General features: G+C 34.4%; 1 protein-coding gene across 4 annotated transcripts in view; it reads left to right on the forward strand.

Annotated features, from left to right (window-relative positions):
* Window positions 1-17,367, forward strand: part of CASD1 (CAS1 domain containing 1) — a 69,205-nt gene that overhangs the window by 17,989 nt on the left and 33,849 nt on the right. For 2 of the 4 annotated variants that reach the window (XM_057550404.1, XM_057550405.1), the window contains 7 exons: window positions 6,444-6,488; window positions 7,514-7,576; window positions 11,747-11,791; window positions 12,229-12,352; window positions 13,566-13,780; window positions 15,403-15,825; window positions 16,874-16,963. In XM_057550404.1, coding sequence (XP_057406387.1) covers window positions 6,444-6,488; window positions 7,514-7,576; window positions 11,747-11,791; window positions 12,229-12,352; window positions 13,566-13,780; window positions 15,403-15,825; window positions 16,874-16,963 — 1,005 coding nt within the window. Of the gene's footprint in view, window positions 1-6,443; window positions 6,489-7,513; window positions 7,577-11,746; window positions 11,792-12,228; window positions 12,353-13,565; window positions 13,781-15,402; window positions 15,826-16,873; window positions 16,964-17,367 lie in introns of those variants that run through there. The other 2 variants (XM_057550406.1, XM_057550407.1) reach the window with 2 other exon arrangements.

The raw sequence follows: 17,367 nt of genomic DNA on the forward strand, positions 1-17,367 counted from the left end.
GAATGTGCATTCTTCTGCTTTCAGATGGAATGCTCTATAAATATCAATTAAATCCAATGGTCTATGTGTCATTTAAGGCCTGTGTTTCCTTATTAATTTTCTGTCTGGATGATTTTTCCATTGATGTACGTGGGGTGTTAAAGTCTCCCCATTACTGTGTTACTGTCAGTTTCTCCTTTTATGTCTGTTAACATTTGTCTTATATATTGAGGTGCTCCTATGTTGGGTGCATATATATTTACAATTGTTATCTTCTCTTCTTGGATTGATCCCTTGATCATTCTGTAGTGTTCTTCTTTGTCTCTTGTAACATTCTTTATTTTAAAGTCTATTTTGTCTGATATGAGTCTTGCTACTCCAGCTTTCTTTTAATTTCCATTTGTTTGGAATACCTTTTTCCATCCCCTCACTTTCATTCTGTATGTGTCTCTAGATCTGAAGTGGGTCTCTTTTAGACAGCCTATATACGGGTCTTGTTTTTGTATCCATTCAACCAGTCTGTGTCTTTTGGTTGGAGCAGTTACTCTGTTTACATTTAAGGTAATTATCGATATGTATGTTCTTATTGCCATTGTTTTGGATTTGTGTTTATAGGTCTATTTTCTTCCTTCCCTCTTTTGTTCTCTTCTTTTCTGATTTGATGACTATCCTTAGTGTTGTGTTTGGATTCCTTTTTCTTTTTTGGATGTATATCTATTATAGTTTTTTGGTTTGTGGTTATCATGAGGTTTTGATAGCAGTCTATATATATACATGATTGTTTTAAGTTGCTGATATCTTAATTTCAAATGCATTTCAAATATCCTGCATTTGTACTTTCCTTCTCTCACAGTTACTGGTTTTGGTATTATATTTGCATGTGGGTGTTTTGCTACCTTTATTCTATGTTTGCCTTAACTGGTGAGTTTTCCCATTTCATAATTTTATTATTTCTAATTGTTGCCTTTCTTTCCATCTAAAGAAATTCCTTTAGCATTTGTTGTAAAGCTGGTTTGGTGGTACTGAATTCTTTTAGTTTTTGCTTGTCTGTAAAGTTTTTGATTTCTCTGTCAAATCTGAATGAGAGCTATGCTGGGTAGAGTATTCATTGCAGGTGTTTCCCTTTCATCACTTTAAATATATCATGCCATTCCTTTCTGGCCTGTACAGTTTCTGCTGAAAAATCAGCCTATAGTCTTATGGGGATTCCCTTGTATGTTATTTGTTGCTTTTCCCTTGTTGCTTTTAATATTTTCTCTTTGTTTTTAATTTCTGTCAGTTTGATTACTGTGTTTCTGGGCATGTTCCTCCTTGGGTTAATCTTATATGGGACTCTCTGTGCTTCCTGGACTTGGGTGACTGTTTCCTTTCCCATGTTAGGGAAATTTTCAGCTATTATCTCTTCAAATATTTTCTCAGGACCTTTCTCTCTCTCTTCTCCTTCTGGGACCCTATCATGTGACTGTTGGTGCATTAGACATTGTCCCAGATGTCTCTTAAACTGTCCTTGTTTTTTTTCGTTCTTTTTTCTTTATTCTTTTCCACAGCAGTGATTTCCAGCACTCTGTCTTCCAGCTCACTTACCTAATTATCCATTCTTCTGCCTCATTTATTCTGTTGTTGATTCTTTCTAGTGTATTTTTCATTTCAATTACTGTATTCCTCATCTCTGTTTGGTTGCTCTTACATTTTCTGACTCGTTGCTATAAACTTCTTGTACCTTCTTGCTCTGTGCATCCATGCTTTTCCTGATTTCTTGGATGATCTTTACAATCATTACTCTTAACTCTTTCTCAGGTAGATTGCCTGTCTCCACATCACTTAGTTCTTCTGGGTTTTTTTCTTTTTCCTTCATCTGGAACATATTCCTCTGCCATCACATTTTGTCTGAATTTCTATTTGTATTTTTATGTATGTGGAAGTTTAGTTATGTTTCTCGACCTTGGAGAAGTGGCCCCCTATAGGGGATGTCCTGTGTGTCCCAGCAGTACACTTTCCCTCTCATTACCCAAGGTCCAGTGACCAGCTGGTCCCAGGGTAGGTTCTGACCTGCGTTTGCAGACTTGGTTCCGCAGGCTGCCAGATCGTAGTTTTCTTGCTTCTGGTGTCTGCCTTACGGTGGGTTAATCTGGTCTAGAAGCTTGTGCAGACTTCTGGTGGGAGAGGCTGGTGCTTGCCCACTGGTAAATGGAGCTGGGTCTTGGCCCTCTGGTGGGCAGGGCTATGTCAAGGGGCATGTCTAGAGGTGGCTATGGGCTTAGGAAGTCTTTAGGCAGCCTGTCTGCTGATGAGTGGGGCTGTGTTCCCAGCCTGTTGATTGTTTGGCCTGAGGTGTTCCAGTCTTGGAGCCTACAGGCTGTTAGGTGGGACCTGGTCTTGATACTAATTACCCAAGAAAGATGTCTGTCTCCAGCAAGAGTTGAAGTAGAGGAACACTCCCCAATATTACACCACCAGCTTTTATGACCCCAGAGAGAGCCACAGCTGCCCAAGCCTCCCAGGAGACCCTCCAAGACCAGCACGTAGGTCCAGTCCAGTCTCTTATGAAGTCACTGTTTTTGCCCTGGGTCCTGGTGCTCACAAGACCTTATGTGTGCCCTCTATTTCCCCCATTCCTGTGGAGCTACTGCAGTCAAGCCCCACTGGCCTTCAAAGCTAAATGCTCTGGGGGTTCCTCCTCTCGATGCCGGACCCCCAGGCTGGGGGCCTGACATGGAGCTCAGAACTCTCACTCCTGTGGGAGAACTTCTGTGATATAATTATTCTCCATGTGGGTCACCCACCCAGGATATGGAATTTGATTATATCATGACTGTGCCTCTCCTACTGTCTTGTTGGGTTTCTTCTTTATGTTTTTGGATGTAGAATATCTTTTCTGGTAGGTTCCAGTCTTTTTTTAATCCATGGTTGTTCAGCAGTTAGTTGTGATTTTGATGTTCTCGTGAGAGGAGGTGACTCAAGGTCCTTTTTCTCCACCATCTTGTCTCCAGTCGGGTACACAATACCTGGTTTTAATTGAATTCTAGATTAAAATATAAGAACTATAGAGAAGACATTATTGGGAAATTAGGGAAAGTTGACCATGCACTGTATATTAAATTAGATAATATTTTATCAATGTCAGATTCTTAGGTGGGACTGTAGTATTGCAGTTATGTAAGAGAATGTACATATTCTTTGGAGATGTGTACTTAAGTATTTAAGGGTGAAATTGTTATTATGTCTGCAGTTTACTTTCATATGGTTCAGCAAAGAAGAGCTATGTATAGAGTGGGCCAAAAACTGCCTTCGGTTTTTTAAGTAAAAATAAAAGACACATTTTTCATTTTCACCAAGAATGTTATTGAACAATGTGTTCACCCTTTTGTTCCACTACCTTCTGCGATTTTTCAGGCAACTTCATAATTCCATCTTCCCAAAACTTTTTAGCTTTTTGAGCAAAGAACTGTTCCAGGTGCCTTTTACAGGCTTCTCGGGAATTGAATTTTTTTCCATTAAGAGAATTTGTAAAGACCTAAATAAATGGAAATCCAAAGGTGCAATGTCTGGTGAATACAGCGGATGAATCAGAACTTCCTAGCCAAGCTGTAACAGTTTTTGCCAGGTCATCAAAGAAACGTGATCTTGTGTTAGCGTGATGGAAGATAATGCATTTTTCTGTTGACTAATTCGGGACGCTTTTCGTCAAGTGCCACTTTCAGTTGGTCTAATTGGGAGCAGTACTTGTTGGAATTAATCATTTGGTTTTCCTGAAGGAGCTCATCATAGAGAACTCCCTTCCAATCCCACCATATACACAACATCACCTTCTTTGGATGAAGACCGGCCTTTGGTGTGGTTGGTGGTGGTTCATTTCGCTTGTCGCACGATCTCTTCCATTCCACATTGTTGTACAGTATCCACTTTTCATCGCCTGTCACAATTTGTTTTAAAAACAGAACATTTTCATTACATTTCAGTAGAGAATCGCATGCGGAGATACGGTAAAGAAGGTCTTTTTCTCTTAACTTACATAGAACCTAAACATCAAAGTGATTCACATAACCAGGCTGGTGCAAATGATTTTCAAAGCTTGATTTGGATATTTTGAGTATGTCAGCTATCTCCTGTGTGGTATAATACTGATTGTTCTCAATTACTGTTTTGATTTGATTGCTATCAACTTCAACTCGTTTACCTGACCGTGGAGCATCGTCCAGCAAGAAATCTCCAGCATGAAACTTCACAAACCACTTTTGACATGTTTGATCAGTCACAACACCTTCTCCATACGCTGCACAAATCTTTTTTTGCATTTCACTTGCTTTTTGAAATAATGAAGCATAATATGCCAAAAACGTCGCTTTTTTCTTCCATCTTCAATATTAAAATGGCTACACAAAAATTCACCAATTTTGATGTCTTTTTTTAAATGCACGCTGATATGATAGCTGTCACATACAATCTAACAAAATTGTTTCGAATGAAGTTAAAGACAACTAAGTGCTACTAGAGCCACCTAACGGAAAAAACAGAAGTAACCTTTTGGCCCACCCAATACATGTGGTGTGTAGAGACACGTGAAGCTAGTGTAGAAAATATTAACCATTGGTAAAGGGTATTAACTTTGCTATAGTAAGTCTGAAATTTTTCAAAATTAAAAGTTGGAGTGAAAGCCAACAAAACGGAACAGTATATCATTTGAGGATGAATATACATGTGACAAAACTGTATAATAAAAAAGAAAGCAAAATAAAATTCAAGATGGTTGTTCTTTTTGGGCAAAGCAAGGAATTTGAGAGGGAGAGGGCCACATAGGTCATTCCATGTGTTGGTAATATTCTGATTTGTGCCATGGATTCACAAGTGCTTATTTTTACTATGCCTTGTGACTTACATATATGTGATATATTATTTTGTATATAGCAAATGTTATATTAAAATAATGAAACAAAGATTGAATTGATTGAATTAACTGTGCTATGCAAAAAGGAAAAAGAAATTTCATGACACACGATTTCTCTGAGTAAGAATTTGTTAAAGGTTAGGATGGAGTAGGAGGAGAACACCTATATAATTTTCTCTGTCCCAGTATTTCCCAGACTTATTTGACCAAGAAAACTCTTTTCATATATCATACCTTGAAGTTCTGTTGAATTAATGGCCTCAAGAGTCCTTTTGGGGGAAAAGGGTACAAATGAACTTATTTACAAAACAGAAGTAGAGTCACGGATATAGAAAACAAACTTATGGTTACCAGGGGATAGGGTGGGGAGGGATAAATTGGGAGATTGGGATTGACATATACACACTACTATATATAAAATAGATAACTAATAAGAACCTACTGTATAGCACAGGGAACTCTACTCAATACTCTGTAATGGCCTATATGGGAAAAGAATGGATATATGTATATGTATAACTGATTCACTTTGCTGTACACCTGAAACTAACACAACATTGTAAATCAACTATACTCCAATAAAAATTTTTTTTTAAAAAGTCATTTTGGGAAAAGATGCTTAAGCAGGACTAATAAGAATTTTTAAATTTAACTTGTTGATAAAAGCAAACTTTATTTCATTATAAAAACAAATACTGTCTGGGTAAATTAATGAAAACATTTCAACCTTGGTTTTAGGAAGAGAATTAGCTTCTTATTAACCACCCTTGTTCCATCCTGTATATTTAACTATGAAGGGATTTTTATTCTTTTTATGGAACACTTAGTTACAAGAAGTTGTAGTCTCTGGATTTTAATTTTTTTCTACAACTGGACTATTTATTTACTGCCTTCTAAGTGAAATCTACAATAACCTAGAGTCATATATGTCCATTCCTGTTTAGACAGGGCCTGTACTAGTATATTGGTGAGAAGAGACTAGATGTTGCTGCAGCAACAAACCATGCTACAATCTTAATACTTAGCACTGCTTGTCCTAAGTGGTTTGGCAAGGGGCTTTGCTCCATGCAGTCATTCAGGGATTTTTGCTATTGGAATTTTTACTATTTTCTAGTTGTGCCATTTGGGACATTCAACCTCGTCAGTCTCTGTATCAGGTTAAGGCAGAGACTAGAATTGCCCTGGGAACTTCAGCCTGGAAATGACCCATATTACATCTAGCCATATTATATTGGCAGCAATCGGTCTCTACCATAGATAATAATACTAGGACTAAATTTGAATCATGGGAAGCTTGGCAAAAAGATAATTTATATAGGCGTGTTCACATACCTGCTTATTCATGGTTGGAGTTTTATCTTTAAACTACATTTTAGATGTTGAAGATCACATATAAACAGTTTAATATCACTTATTTTTTGGTAGTCTATGCAGGTCTTTTCCCCTTCAGGTTGAATGTAGTTAATTGGGATATGGTGTACAAATGAGTCAACAAAAGCAGCTAAAGGAGGAATTATTTACATACAGTTAATCTACACATTAATATTTCTCTGTTGTCTCTCCCCCTTTTTTATGGCAGCATGAAAACATTCCTTTTGAAGACAAGACTGCATCAGTTAAAGTGGTAAGTTCATATAACAGTAAGCTAAATGTTATAATGTTGAAACTATTCATTGGTTAATTTATTTGCAGATCAGCTAATGCTTTGAACATGCTAAATGTATTTCAGTGTATTGAGAGCAGATAAGTAGAGTAAGATAATTTAATAAATGTGTGCACTATTTTGTGTAATAACATAGAAAATTTGGTCTCTCAGATTTTTATCCAGGAAAAAAATAATCTTGTACGTTAATTTGAAACCAGTATGTATTTAGGATCAAAGTTCATAAAAGAACATATATTAATTTCTTGAATTCCCAGTCACAGGTGACTTCTAGATACTGAGAATCCAGATGGGGATCAAGACAACAATGTCCTAGATCTAATGGAGTTGATGAGTCATTATAGTTTTCTATGTGCAATTAAACATGGGATAAGGATGGCAAAAAGGAAAAAGTGGGGCAATAGAAATGTATAGAACAAGGAATTATTAAAAGTAGTTTTCCTCCTTGAGGAAATAATGTTTTAACTGAGGCCTCAAGCTAGTTAGGCTTAGGGGGAGAATTTATGAACATTGTAGGCAGAAGGAACTGGAACAAAGCCCTGGAGAAAAAGGACGCATAGAGCATTGCAGGAGCTGAATGAGAACCAACAGGACACTTAGCACGGGGGAAATGGCAGGAGAAAAGACAGAATGTCTAGGTTGAGGCCAGATCCTGCAGCTTCTTAGGAATTTTAAGGACTTTGGAATTTATTCTCAGGGCAACTGATTGAACGTCCTTGAATACTTAAGCAGGGATGTGGTAAGATCAGATTTAAAATTTTAAAACATTACTCTGACTAAAATGTGGGGAATATTTTAGAGAAAAGCAACAAGTGGACGTAAGGAGAACTATTGTGAGATTCTTACCAAAATGAGATGAGAGATGAAGATATTGTAGATAAGGTAGTGTTTTACTTTTAAGTACTCTATAAGAGATATGTTAAAGTTTATTTTGAATGGTGGATACAATATTTTCTTTGACTTCTTTTCTTACATTTCTCTTTTAGGATTTTCTGTGGCATCCAGAGGTTAATGGTTCTATGAAACAGTGTATCAAAGTGTGGACTGAGGTCTGTATTTGAAAATATAGGCCTTGCTGGTTTTGAGCAATCAGATTTTGAAAGCTCATTCTCCCATACTCACCTGTCCCATTCTCCTGTACTTTATACCAACCTTTTTGATTTCGACCATGCTGGGTTGATTATCACTTTACTGAGAGAACAAAGTTTTGATCTAATACCTCTGTTATCACCATTCTAACCCTATGGTGATTATGCTTATACCACACTTTACTGATTTAAAATTTTCTGTTACTGTTGTAGCTCGGTTAATTCAAACTCAGATAATCTTTCTAGCACTATACACATTCTCTTGAGCATTTGTCCACTTTGTTCTTCAAACTCATGTCCTGATACTTCAGGAAGCTTTTTTTTTTTAATATCCTGTTTTTTTCCCTTTTATCATTATATTTGTGACCTAAAAGTCGAGCCTAATGTGTTTTGGCTCGTAATGTTTGGAGATAAATTAGATATAAGGCAAGTATGCTGTTAACCTCAGAAAACCCCTAACTTCTCACAAGTCCACTTTAGAACTTCCATAGTCTCTCCATATAGCTCCTTGTCAGTCCTTTAATTAAACCTGTATTCTTTTCCAGAGGTATTTGCATTTGGGATTGGTAAAACAATATTCAATTTTGTTGACCTTGTTTTGCTTAATTACTTGTGTTGCAGTGATATTTTTCTTTGCTTCTTTTCACAATAAGTGTTTAGTACGGCAACCAAATAGACTTTGGTAGGATCCAGTGAGAACCTAGTCAACATTTTTAACTTTGTTTCTTTAAGAAAATGTTTAAGTTTTCAAAAAACAAACATGCAGACAACTTCTAGAATTCAACTTTCTGGAAAATTGGGATCTCACATAATTTTGTTTTGTTTTTATTGATGTGTTTTTAAATGTCCAGAAGTATAATGTTATGAGTATATTTCAGATGATTTAAACATGTGTTTTACCTTGTGCTGGACCTGAAAGTATATCCATTAAAGTAGTAGAAATTCACAGTTAAACAAACATCAGTGTAACATAATTTATAAGTCAGGCAAGATCACAAAAAACCTTTGTTATTTACTAACCTGGAGATATATTGCATATTCAGATCTTCTGTTCTTATACTTTGCTAACACTAGTTTTTAGAGCTTTAGATTCTGTTGTAAAACTCCTTATGATTATTGGGGGAGAGGAAAGATTCAACTTATTTGGATAGATGGCCATGTAATTACCTGAGATTGATTAGTTCATTGGTTTCAATCAAAGAGTATGTATGTATGCATGTATTTATGTATTTATTTTTTAATATTTCCATAATAAGCTGCTAGATCCTGAGAATACAAAGTTCTGTATTTTTATTATGTATGTACTATTACTAGCTTTGTTCTAGGTACTAGGAATGTGACTGGGAATTAGCCCCAGTCTCAGGCCTTGAGGAATGTGCAGTCTAGTAGATAGTGACTTTCTTATGAATAAAGGTATGATAATATGAAGGGTAACAGTAGAATTGAGCGCAAAGAACTATGAAAGCACCATGGAGAGAGGCACTTAGAATGAGGGTTGTTTAGAGTAGTGAGGATCTAAGAAAGCTTTACAGAGGAGATAATATTTCTAGAAGAACAGTGGATTAGAAAGATATACTTATGAAATGAAACAGCCTTACAGATACTTACAGGCATAAAAGCAAAGTTGAATTTAAACAACTCTACTGTTATCCAACAGATATTTATAAATCAGCTGCCATATTTTAGGCACCAGGCTAAACACTGTTGATACCCTGGTTAACATAACAGAGTTCCTCTCCTCAAAGAGCTTCTAGGTGAGTGACAGATATAAGTAATTAAGGAAACCAGCAACTTAGATTTAATTCTGTCGGTGAATGGTAGTCATTAAGTCTGAGCTACTTAGATGGATTTGGGGAGTCTTGGTATGGAGTGAGTTGATATTTGAGGTGACTTGAATAGAAATAATTGAATAGGCAGCAAGTATAGATTAAATAAGAGAGTGTAGGAATGGAACTATAAAAAAGATTATGAGAGGAGGTAGTAAAAGGGGTAAGAGGAAAAGCAGAAGAAGAATAACTGTAATATCACACACAGGGAAGGAAAGAGTTTTAAAAAGTGGATAGTAGTGTCACTTTAGGAACTATATAGGGTAGAATGAAACTACAGGACTTGGCAATTCAGAGTTCATTAATGGGCTCTGAGGGCAGTTTTAATGGATGGTTAATTCAAAATCAAAACATGATAAGTTGAGGCATAAATGAGAGATACAGAAATTAGCATAGTGAAAGCGGAATGCTCTTCCAAGTAATCTGTTGGTCAAGAGTGTGAATGGGAAGAATTTGAGAGTGAGACAGGATTGAAGGAGCATTTTTTGAGGATAAAGATGATTTAACATTTTGTGGATTGAGGGAAGAAAGAAGAGTAGAGAAGGATGAAATGGATAATTGAGGAGTCTGAGGAGATAACTTATGGATATAGCTCCAGAAGTAAAAAGCGAGGAGATATAAACGCAGAGCAATGGGCTAGCCATTAAGCAGAATAGGAACATATTTTGTTTACTCTCCTGTCAGAGGAAGGTAGACTGGGTGAGCATATGGACAAAGTTGTAAGAATGGAGGAAGGAAGGAAGGCAAGAGCACACAAGCCAGATGAATTCTGTTTTCTCTGTGAAGTTTGAGAATTAGGCTTTATGCCGAAAGTGAGGAGGAGGACAGGAGGGACCTGTGTAAGGGAAAAATGATTTGGGATAACCACTGTGAAGAGTGAGAAAGGGAGCCACCTACGGATGAGGAAGAAGTTTCACTGAAGTAGCAATGTAAGATGGAGCATGCTAGACTGGAAACTGGACTATCTCTGACGAGAAATAGATTAATTTTGTTATTACTTTTCTCTGCTTTCATAGTTTTCTCCACTGAGCATGTTTTACCTTCATAATGAGACAGTGACTGTCATTTCTATTTTTATATATGGGTTGGACTTTTTCTGATTTCTTGTTTTTAATTGTTTCTTGTGCACATGATTGTATTATCAGATCTTCTATGTTGTGGAAGATGCATTGAACCCAGTAGTCAGAAGACTTAAGTTCTGGCTTTGTCCCTGCCAGGCCTCAGCAATAGCTATAAACCTTTCTGAGTCTATAGCCTTTGTTGTTGTTTTTTTAAATTTTATTTATTTATTTATTTAGGCTGTGTTGGGTCTTCGTTGCTGCGCACAGGCTTTCTCTAGTTGGGGCAAGCGGGGGCTACCCTTAATTGCGGTGCTCAGGCTTCTCATTGTGGTGGCTTCTCTTGTTGCGGAGCACGGGCTCTAGGTGCCTGGGCTTCAGTAGTTGTGGCACATGGGCTCAGTAGTTGTGGCTCGAGGGCTCTAGAGCGCATGCTCAGTAGCTGTGGTGCACGGGCTTAGTTGCTCCGCAGCATGTGGGATCTTCCCAGACCAGGGCTCAAACCCATGGTCCCTTGCATTGGCAGGCGGATTCTTAACCACTGCGCCACCAGGGAAGTCCCTATAGCCTTTTTTTATAAGATATGTATAATATCTTCCTGCCTATCTAACAAGTGGCAAGAATCTATATTAAAATGAGCTAATTTAAGAGAAATACTTAGTAAATTACTAAGTACTATATAACTGGTAGTATTATTAATAGTATAATTTGCACTAGGTGAGGATCTCTACCAAATTACTCGGTTTTTTTCCACATTATGGTCTATAATAATTATCAGTTTACTTTGTTAAATACATACTAGATTGGCTTTCCCAAAAGATCATGTTTCTTTAGAGCACTGCATTTTATTTAACACTTAAACTGTATACCCTGTAGGCTTCCAAGAATACTTTTTAATTGGCTGACATAATATACTAGAGCTTTACACAGTTTACTCAGAATTCAGAATAATATTAGGCTGTGTTAGATTTCAGTAGTGTTTTTTTGTCTTTGTTTTTGTTTTAAAGAACACCAAAGAATTAGCCATACAAGCCTCATGCCATCCTGTATAGTCATATAACCATGTAAGGTTTTAGGCATGGGGTGTCCATCTTATTGTAACAAGAATCTGATAAGGAACCCTAGAAAATTAAAATGCATTTAAATAGAAGAAGAACTTAAATTTAAGGGAAAAAATTAAGGGATATTACTTGCGTTAATTTCCTGAACTGAATATAACACTATTATAAAGATTTTTCTTTCTTCAGGATTCTGTTGCAAAGCCCCATGTGGTTGTAGCAGGAGCTGCCACAGTAAGTTATTATCTGTATTCTTACATAATGAGTTTTGTTTCATACTTAAGAACATGCTAAGAAAAAATTAACTGATGTTATATAGAATTCTTGATTATACTTATATTTTAATTCCTATTTCTATTAATTAGTTAGATGGATAATTTTTTTAAAAGATCTGAATGAACTTAGGAAATTTGATGGTAAATGTCAATATTATTTTATATCTAAAATTACGTTCTTCTTGAATGTTATACATTGAAAGTCTAATTTTATATCAGCTTTTTATAACTGCCTTCATACATTTCATGAAATAATTTGACCATACTTTATTCTAATATTGAATAAGAATGGGAATTATCTTAAAATAATAACCTTTGTTACAATAGAGGAAATTATATACTTTAATTTTTCTGTGACAAATACTGAATTAATGCGTAATTTTTACTTCCTCTTAGTGGTCTATTAAAATTCACAATGGCAGCAACGAAGCACTTTCCCAATATAAAATGAACATTACCTCCATAGCACCACTTTTAGAAAAATTGGCAAAGACTAGTGATGTTTATTGGGTCTTACAAGGTAAGGGATAAGTAATGAAAAAAATGTCATTTTGTATATATTTTGAGACATAGGTTTCTATTATCTTCTATTTCAAGAAGCAGAATTACTACTTTATGAGAATAAATTTTGAAATAAGGTTTGAAAAATTAGAATAAATTTGAGCTATTTGCTTTCCTGTTTTGAACTTAAGGAATAGACAGACTAATAAATATAATAAGTAAAAAAAAATTAAATAAAGAGGTTCTCCAAGGAACCTTAGCAGGTAGAACAGCTGCAGAATATAACAAAGAGAATAAGTCCTAAAGGCAAATAAGATGTTTGCCTCTGATTTTTTAATTTCTTACCAAGTATATTTATTGTGATTGGGAAATAGAGAAAAAATTGTCTGGTTCATAATATTATGTTCATTGGAAGTAAATATTCTTTGGAATCGACAATATATTTAAATTCAAACCAGCTAGTTTATACTTGGTAATGAAATTCTTTAAGAGAAAGTTGACATTAGATCAACTCATTTCAGGAGTTTATTGAATGTCCATTATTTAATGCCTAGCACAATATGAAATGCCTTGGGTATTTTAGCAATTCAAGTTGTTTGTCAGAAACTCTTATGATTGTTTCCAAGTTTAATGTCAAGCTGAGAGAAACAACACGGTGGTGATAATCTCTTCCAAAATCCCTATTTCATTTACAGACTCATTGTTAACCTTTCTATTACTAAAGTGAGGAAAAAGTTAAATTTAAATGATTTATGGTAAGTGATAAAAGACCTCGATCCTTAATAATATTACCTCCTAATTGTGTGAACAAAGTTTGCAAAATGAATCAGCAACAGGAGGAAAAAAAGATTGGCTGCTATTCTTAATTAGGCCATCTTCCATAATCCAGTTTTAAACTCCGGTTACCTGCTATAACCCAGCATACAAAATTTTTAAACTCTTAAGACATGCTAGAACATAAAAGTGTTTCCTGAAAGCTGTGTACCTAAGAGAGAAGAGGTATAAAAGTTCTTTAACTTTAAGAGGGTTATGGATTGATTCAAAAATTGAATACAGGATAGGAAATCTATTGTAAACCTTGGCCAACTTTATTTTAAAAAGAATTATTAAGTGCTTGGAATTCTCTGAACTTTAACAACAAAATATGAAATGCAGTTAACTAACTTGCATGATTATAATTTCTACCAGTAGGGATTTTTAAGTGTATTTTTTAAAATATGTTTCATGTGCAGATCCTGTTTATGAAGATCTATTAAGTGAAAATAGGAAAATGATCACTAATGAGAAGATAGATGCCTACAATGAAGCTGCAATCAGTATTTTGAATAGCAGCACCAGAAATTCTAAATCGAATGTTAAGATGTTCAGTGTTTCCAAATTAATTGCTCAAGAAACCATCATGGAATCTTTGGATGGCTTACATCTTCCTGAATCAAGCAGAGAAACTGTAAGAATTCTTGTATCTGTCAGTACAGACTGTAATATCTAATTGGTTATGGCTATATGTCACTATAACGTGGTAATAAATAATTTAATTGCAGTCTTAATTACTTGCAGTTATTCTATCTAAACATAGATCTAGAAATAATTGTGCTTTCCATCACCTAGCTGAATATATAAGTGAGAGTTTTAGTATACTCTAAGGGAGAAAGTTATGGAAGGGAGGAAATGCGACTTCATTTAGGAGTGCTAGTTACTCTTAATATCCCTTGTTTCATATAAAGCTTATAAGTTCTCAGCACACTCATGTTTGAAAACTACTGCTTTATATTCTCTTTGCCTTGAACCTTAAATTTACAAGATTAAACTTCTGTGAAGAGCACATTTTTTTAATATATAGAATGATTTTTATTATTTCCTTCTAGTTCTGATACCCTAAGCATGATTCAATGTACAAAGTAGATACTGAACAAATCCAGATTGATGGGTGGAAAAGGATTTTAGGTTAAGTACAAAAGAGAACTGCATAATTATAAATTTTCACACATAGTACAATAGATATTATTTAGAGTTATTGTTTTCTTATAAAGCAGTGGTTCTTAACCTTTTTGAGGATCACATAACCCTGTATCTGATAAAAAGTAATGGTTCTATTCCTCTTCTGAAGAAAAATACATGTCTGCATACACACACACACGGTTCTCCATATTTTTTCAGGGGCTTTGTGGACTCCCTGGAACTGGTTAAGAACCTTGGGATGGAGTTTGTAGGCTAGTATCTGCAAGAGTTCCAGGCTCAGAGTCTCCTGAAGTCTCAGAGCTAAGAGAATGAGATTTTCTAAATAACTGAGTACTTTGAATGTTTTAGGCTTAAATAATATAATCATCTTAAGAGTTCTAGGGGTACCTAAACTATAAAGTTTTCATAAACTAGATTTGACTGAACCTTCAACTAGAAATACTTAACAGCTTGCCTAGAATATTTTTATTATAATGAAACCATGTTGAAGATTCTACACTTTATTTAAAATTAGAAATCTTAAAACTGTTGAATCCTAAGTGATCCATAAACTGTAAACCAAATGAAGGGCATATTATAAATATTGTTAGCTAAGAATTAATTATTTTTGGTGGCAGTTATTTTATATTCTTTTTTCACATCTAAAGACTGGGACTCTATCTTAAGTATCTTGGTATCTTTTGTATTGAAAATCTGCTAATTAAATTTCTTTGGTCCTTGACATCTGTCAGTATTTTTGTAACCAAAGGTCACAGCCCATTAACAGCCATGAAATCAGCATTTTTTTCTTTTTTTAAAGAATAGAATGGAAAAAAGTCAGATGCATTCCAAGTAGTAAGGATAGGTATTGTTTCCCATATATGTGTTCTGAGTCACATTCTAAAATGAATTTTTCATTATGGTTAATAACCCAAGAAGTTGGAAAAACCCTGAACTAGTTATTTACAGATTGAAGGAATACCATTATTTACATGAGTGTTTGGGAAATCGTAGCAAAAAGTACAAAAGCATTTTGGTTTCAGTGCTGAAACGGTAGTATCCACAGGAGAAAATCTAATGGGAAATACATTACTGACAAGATAATAATGAAATAACTTGATTTGTTCACAGAGTGCAATGATTCTTATGAACGTGTATTGCAATAAGATTTTGAAGCCTGTAGATGGTTCCTGTTGTCAACCCCGGCCTCCTCTTACTCTCCTACAGAAGCTAGCTGCTTGTTTTTTCACTTTATCTATTATTGGATATTTAATTTTTTATATAATTCATCGTAATGCTCATCGGAAGAATAAGCCTTGTACTGATTTGGAAAGTGGAGAAGAAAAGAAAAATATTATCAATCCCCCAGTGTCTCCATTAGGAATACTTTTACAGTCTTTCTGCAAACTTGGCCTGATCATGGCTTATTTCTATATATGTGACCGTGCAAATCTATTTATGAAGGAAAACAAATTTTATACACATTCAACTTTCTTTATTCCAATTATCTACATCTTGGTTTTGGGAGTATTTTACAATGAAAATACTAAGGAGGTAAGAGTCATTTTCTTTTTAGTTCATGTTATCCTTTTCATCTCATTACAAAGTGTAGATTAAAGAAATAATATCATTTATCATGCCATAATATACAAACATTTACATATATAGAAGAGGATGAAGGAATATTGCAGCTGTACTTCACTTAGTGGACTCTTAACTGTTGCTTTTTTGAAACAGTTTAGAGAAAGTTCAGAGTTTCATAAAGATTGTTGAAAAGTTGGAAAATAATGACCTGTGAAAAAGATATCATGATTTGGTGTCATTTTGCCTGCTTGAGGATGGAGAAAGTTGAGGTGCTCCCAATTTTGTAGTGGTCTTCAAACATGAGATACTATTATCTTTTATAAGTTAAAAACATATAATTATACTAATAAACACTTGTTATATTTATATGTGTATATAGTCAGACATGTACACACAAATTAGAACTTACATAATAATGTGGGCACTGTTCACAATCTTCTGAATTCCTATTTTAGTATTGCTGTAATTGCTCAGAATATTAATGTAACTCCTTTATAAGTCATGATTTATTTGAATTAATAAATTCTATTGTAAGACATAACTTTCATATGAGGATGATTAATCAGTTCTTCATTTCCAGTGGGAATATTCTAGAGAAAATAAAGTATAATAAAGGAGCTTTTTTTTTTCACAATAAAGTATAAAAGAACTGTAAGATCTTTTCTAACTGAAATTCTAAGATTTTCTTAAAGAAAATTATAAAATGACATTTTTTTAGATTTACAAACACACCTGTCATAGTTTAAAAGTAATCTTAATATAAAACCATAAGTATCAACTTAAATATTTAAAGTCTCTTTTATATTCATTTTCAAATTCATATTATACTTTAAATAGTTTTATTATCTCTTTTATCGAGAAATAAAATGACAGTCTTTAACTGTTTTTCCCCCAGGGTTCTTTTGAAAGAAGCATTAGCTTTATATCCTATGAGAAAAATGTTAACATATTTAATGTATACTGTCCAAATAATAGCTTCATGATGAATTTTAAAACAGATTTTGATTCTTTTACACAGACTAAAGTGTTAAATAGAGAACAAACAGATGAATGGAAAGGCTGGATGCAACTTGTGATTTTGATTTATCATATCTCTGGAGCAAGTACAGTAAGTATTTTGAATTTAAGTTCTGAAAATATAGGAAATAATGTCACTTTAATGTTTCCTTAAGGGCACCAATTCTTTTGTGTTTTATATTCTCTACCATTTGGAGACCCTTCTTATTTCCCACCCAATTTTTCTGTCTTCCCATTTTTCTCCTACCATCTGACTCTTTGAGAATGTATAGTCTTAAAAGCAAAATAATTATTTTTTAAAAGATAAAGCAATCATTTGTATTTACTTTGCCTTAATTTTAATGTAGTAGGAACAGCTAATAATCTAAGGGTATTGTTTCATGTCCTGCTGAACAACTAAAGTTATCAAGAAACTTTCTAGATGATACTTAATTGCAAAGGATTTAGAATAGGCAAGTTACTATTAAGAGAAATCAAATTAGATGATTATATTTT

Source organism: Balaenoptera acutorostrata, chromosome 7, assembly GCF_949987535.1.
Source record: "Balaenoptera acutorostrata chromosome 7, mBalAcu1.1, whole genome shotgun sequence".
In the NCBI taxonomy this organism is placed as follows: domain Eukaryota; kingdom Metazoa; phylum Chordata; class Mammalia; order Artiodactyla; family Balaenopteridae; genus Balaenoptera; species Balaenoptera acutorostrata.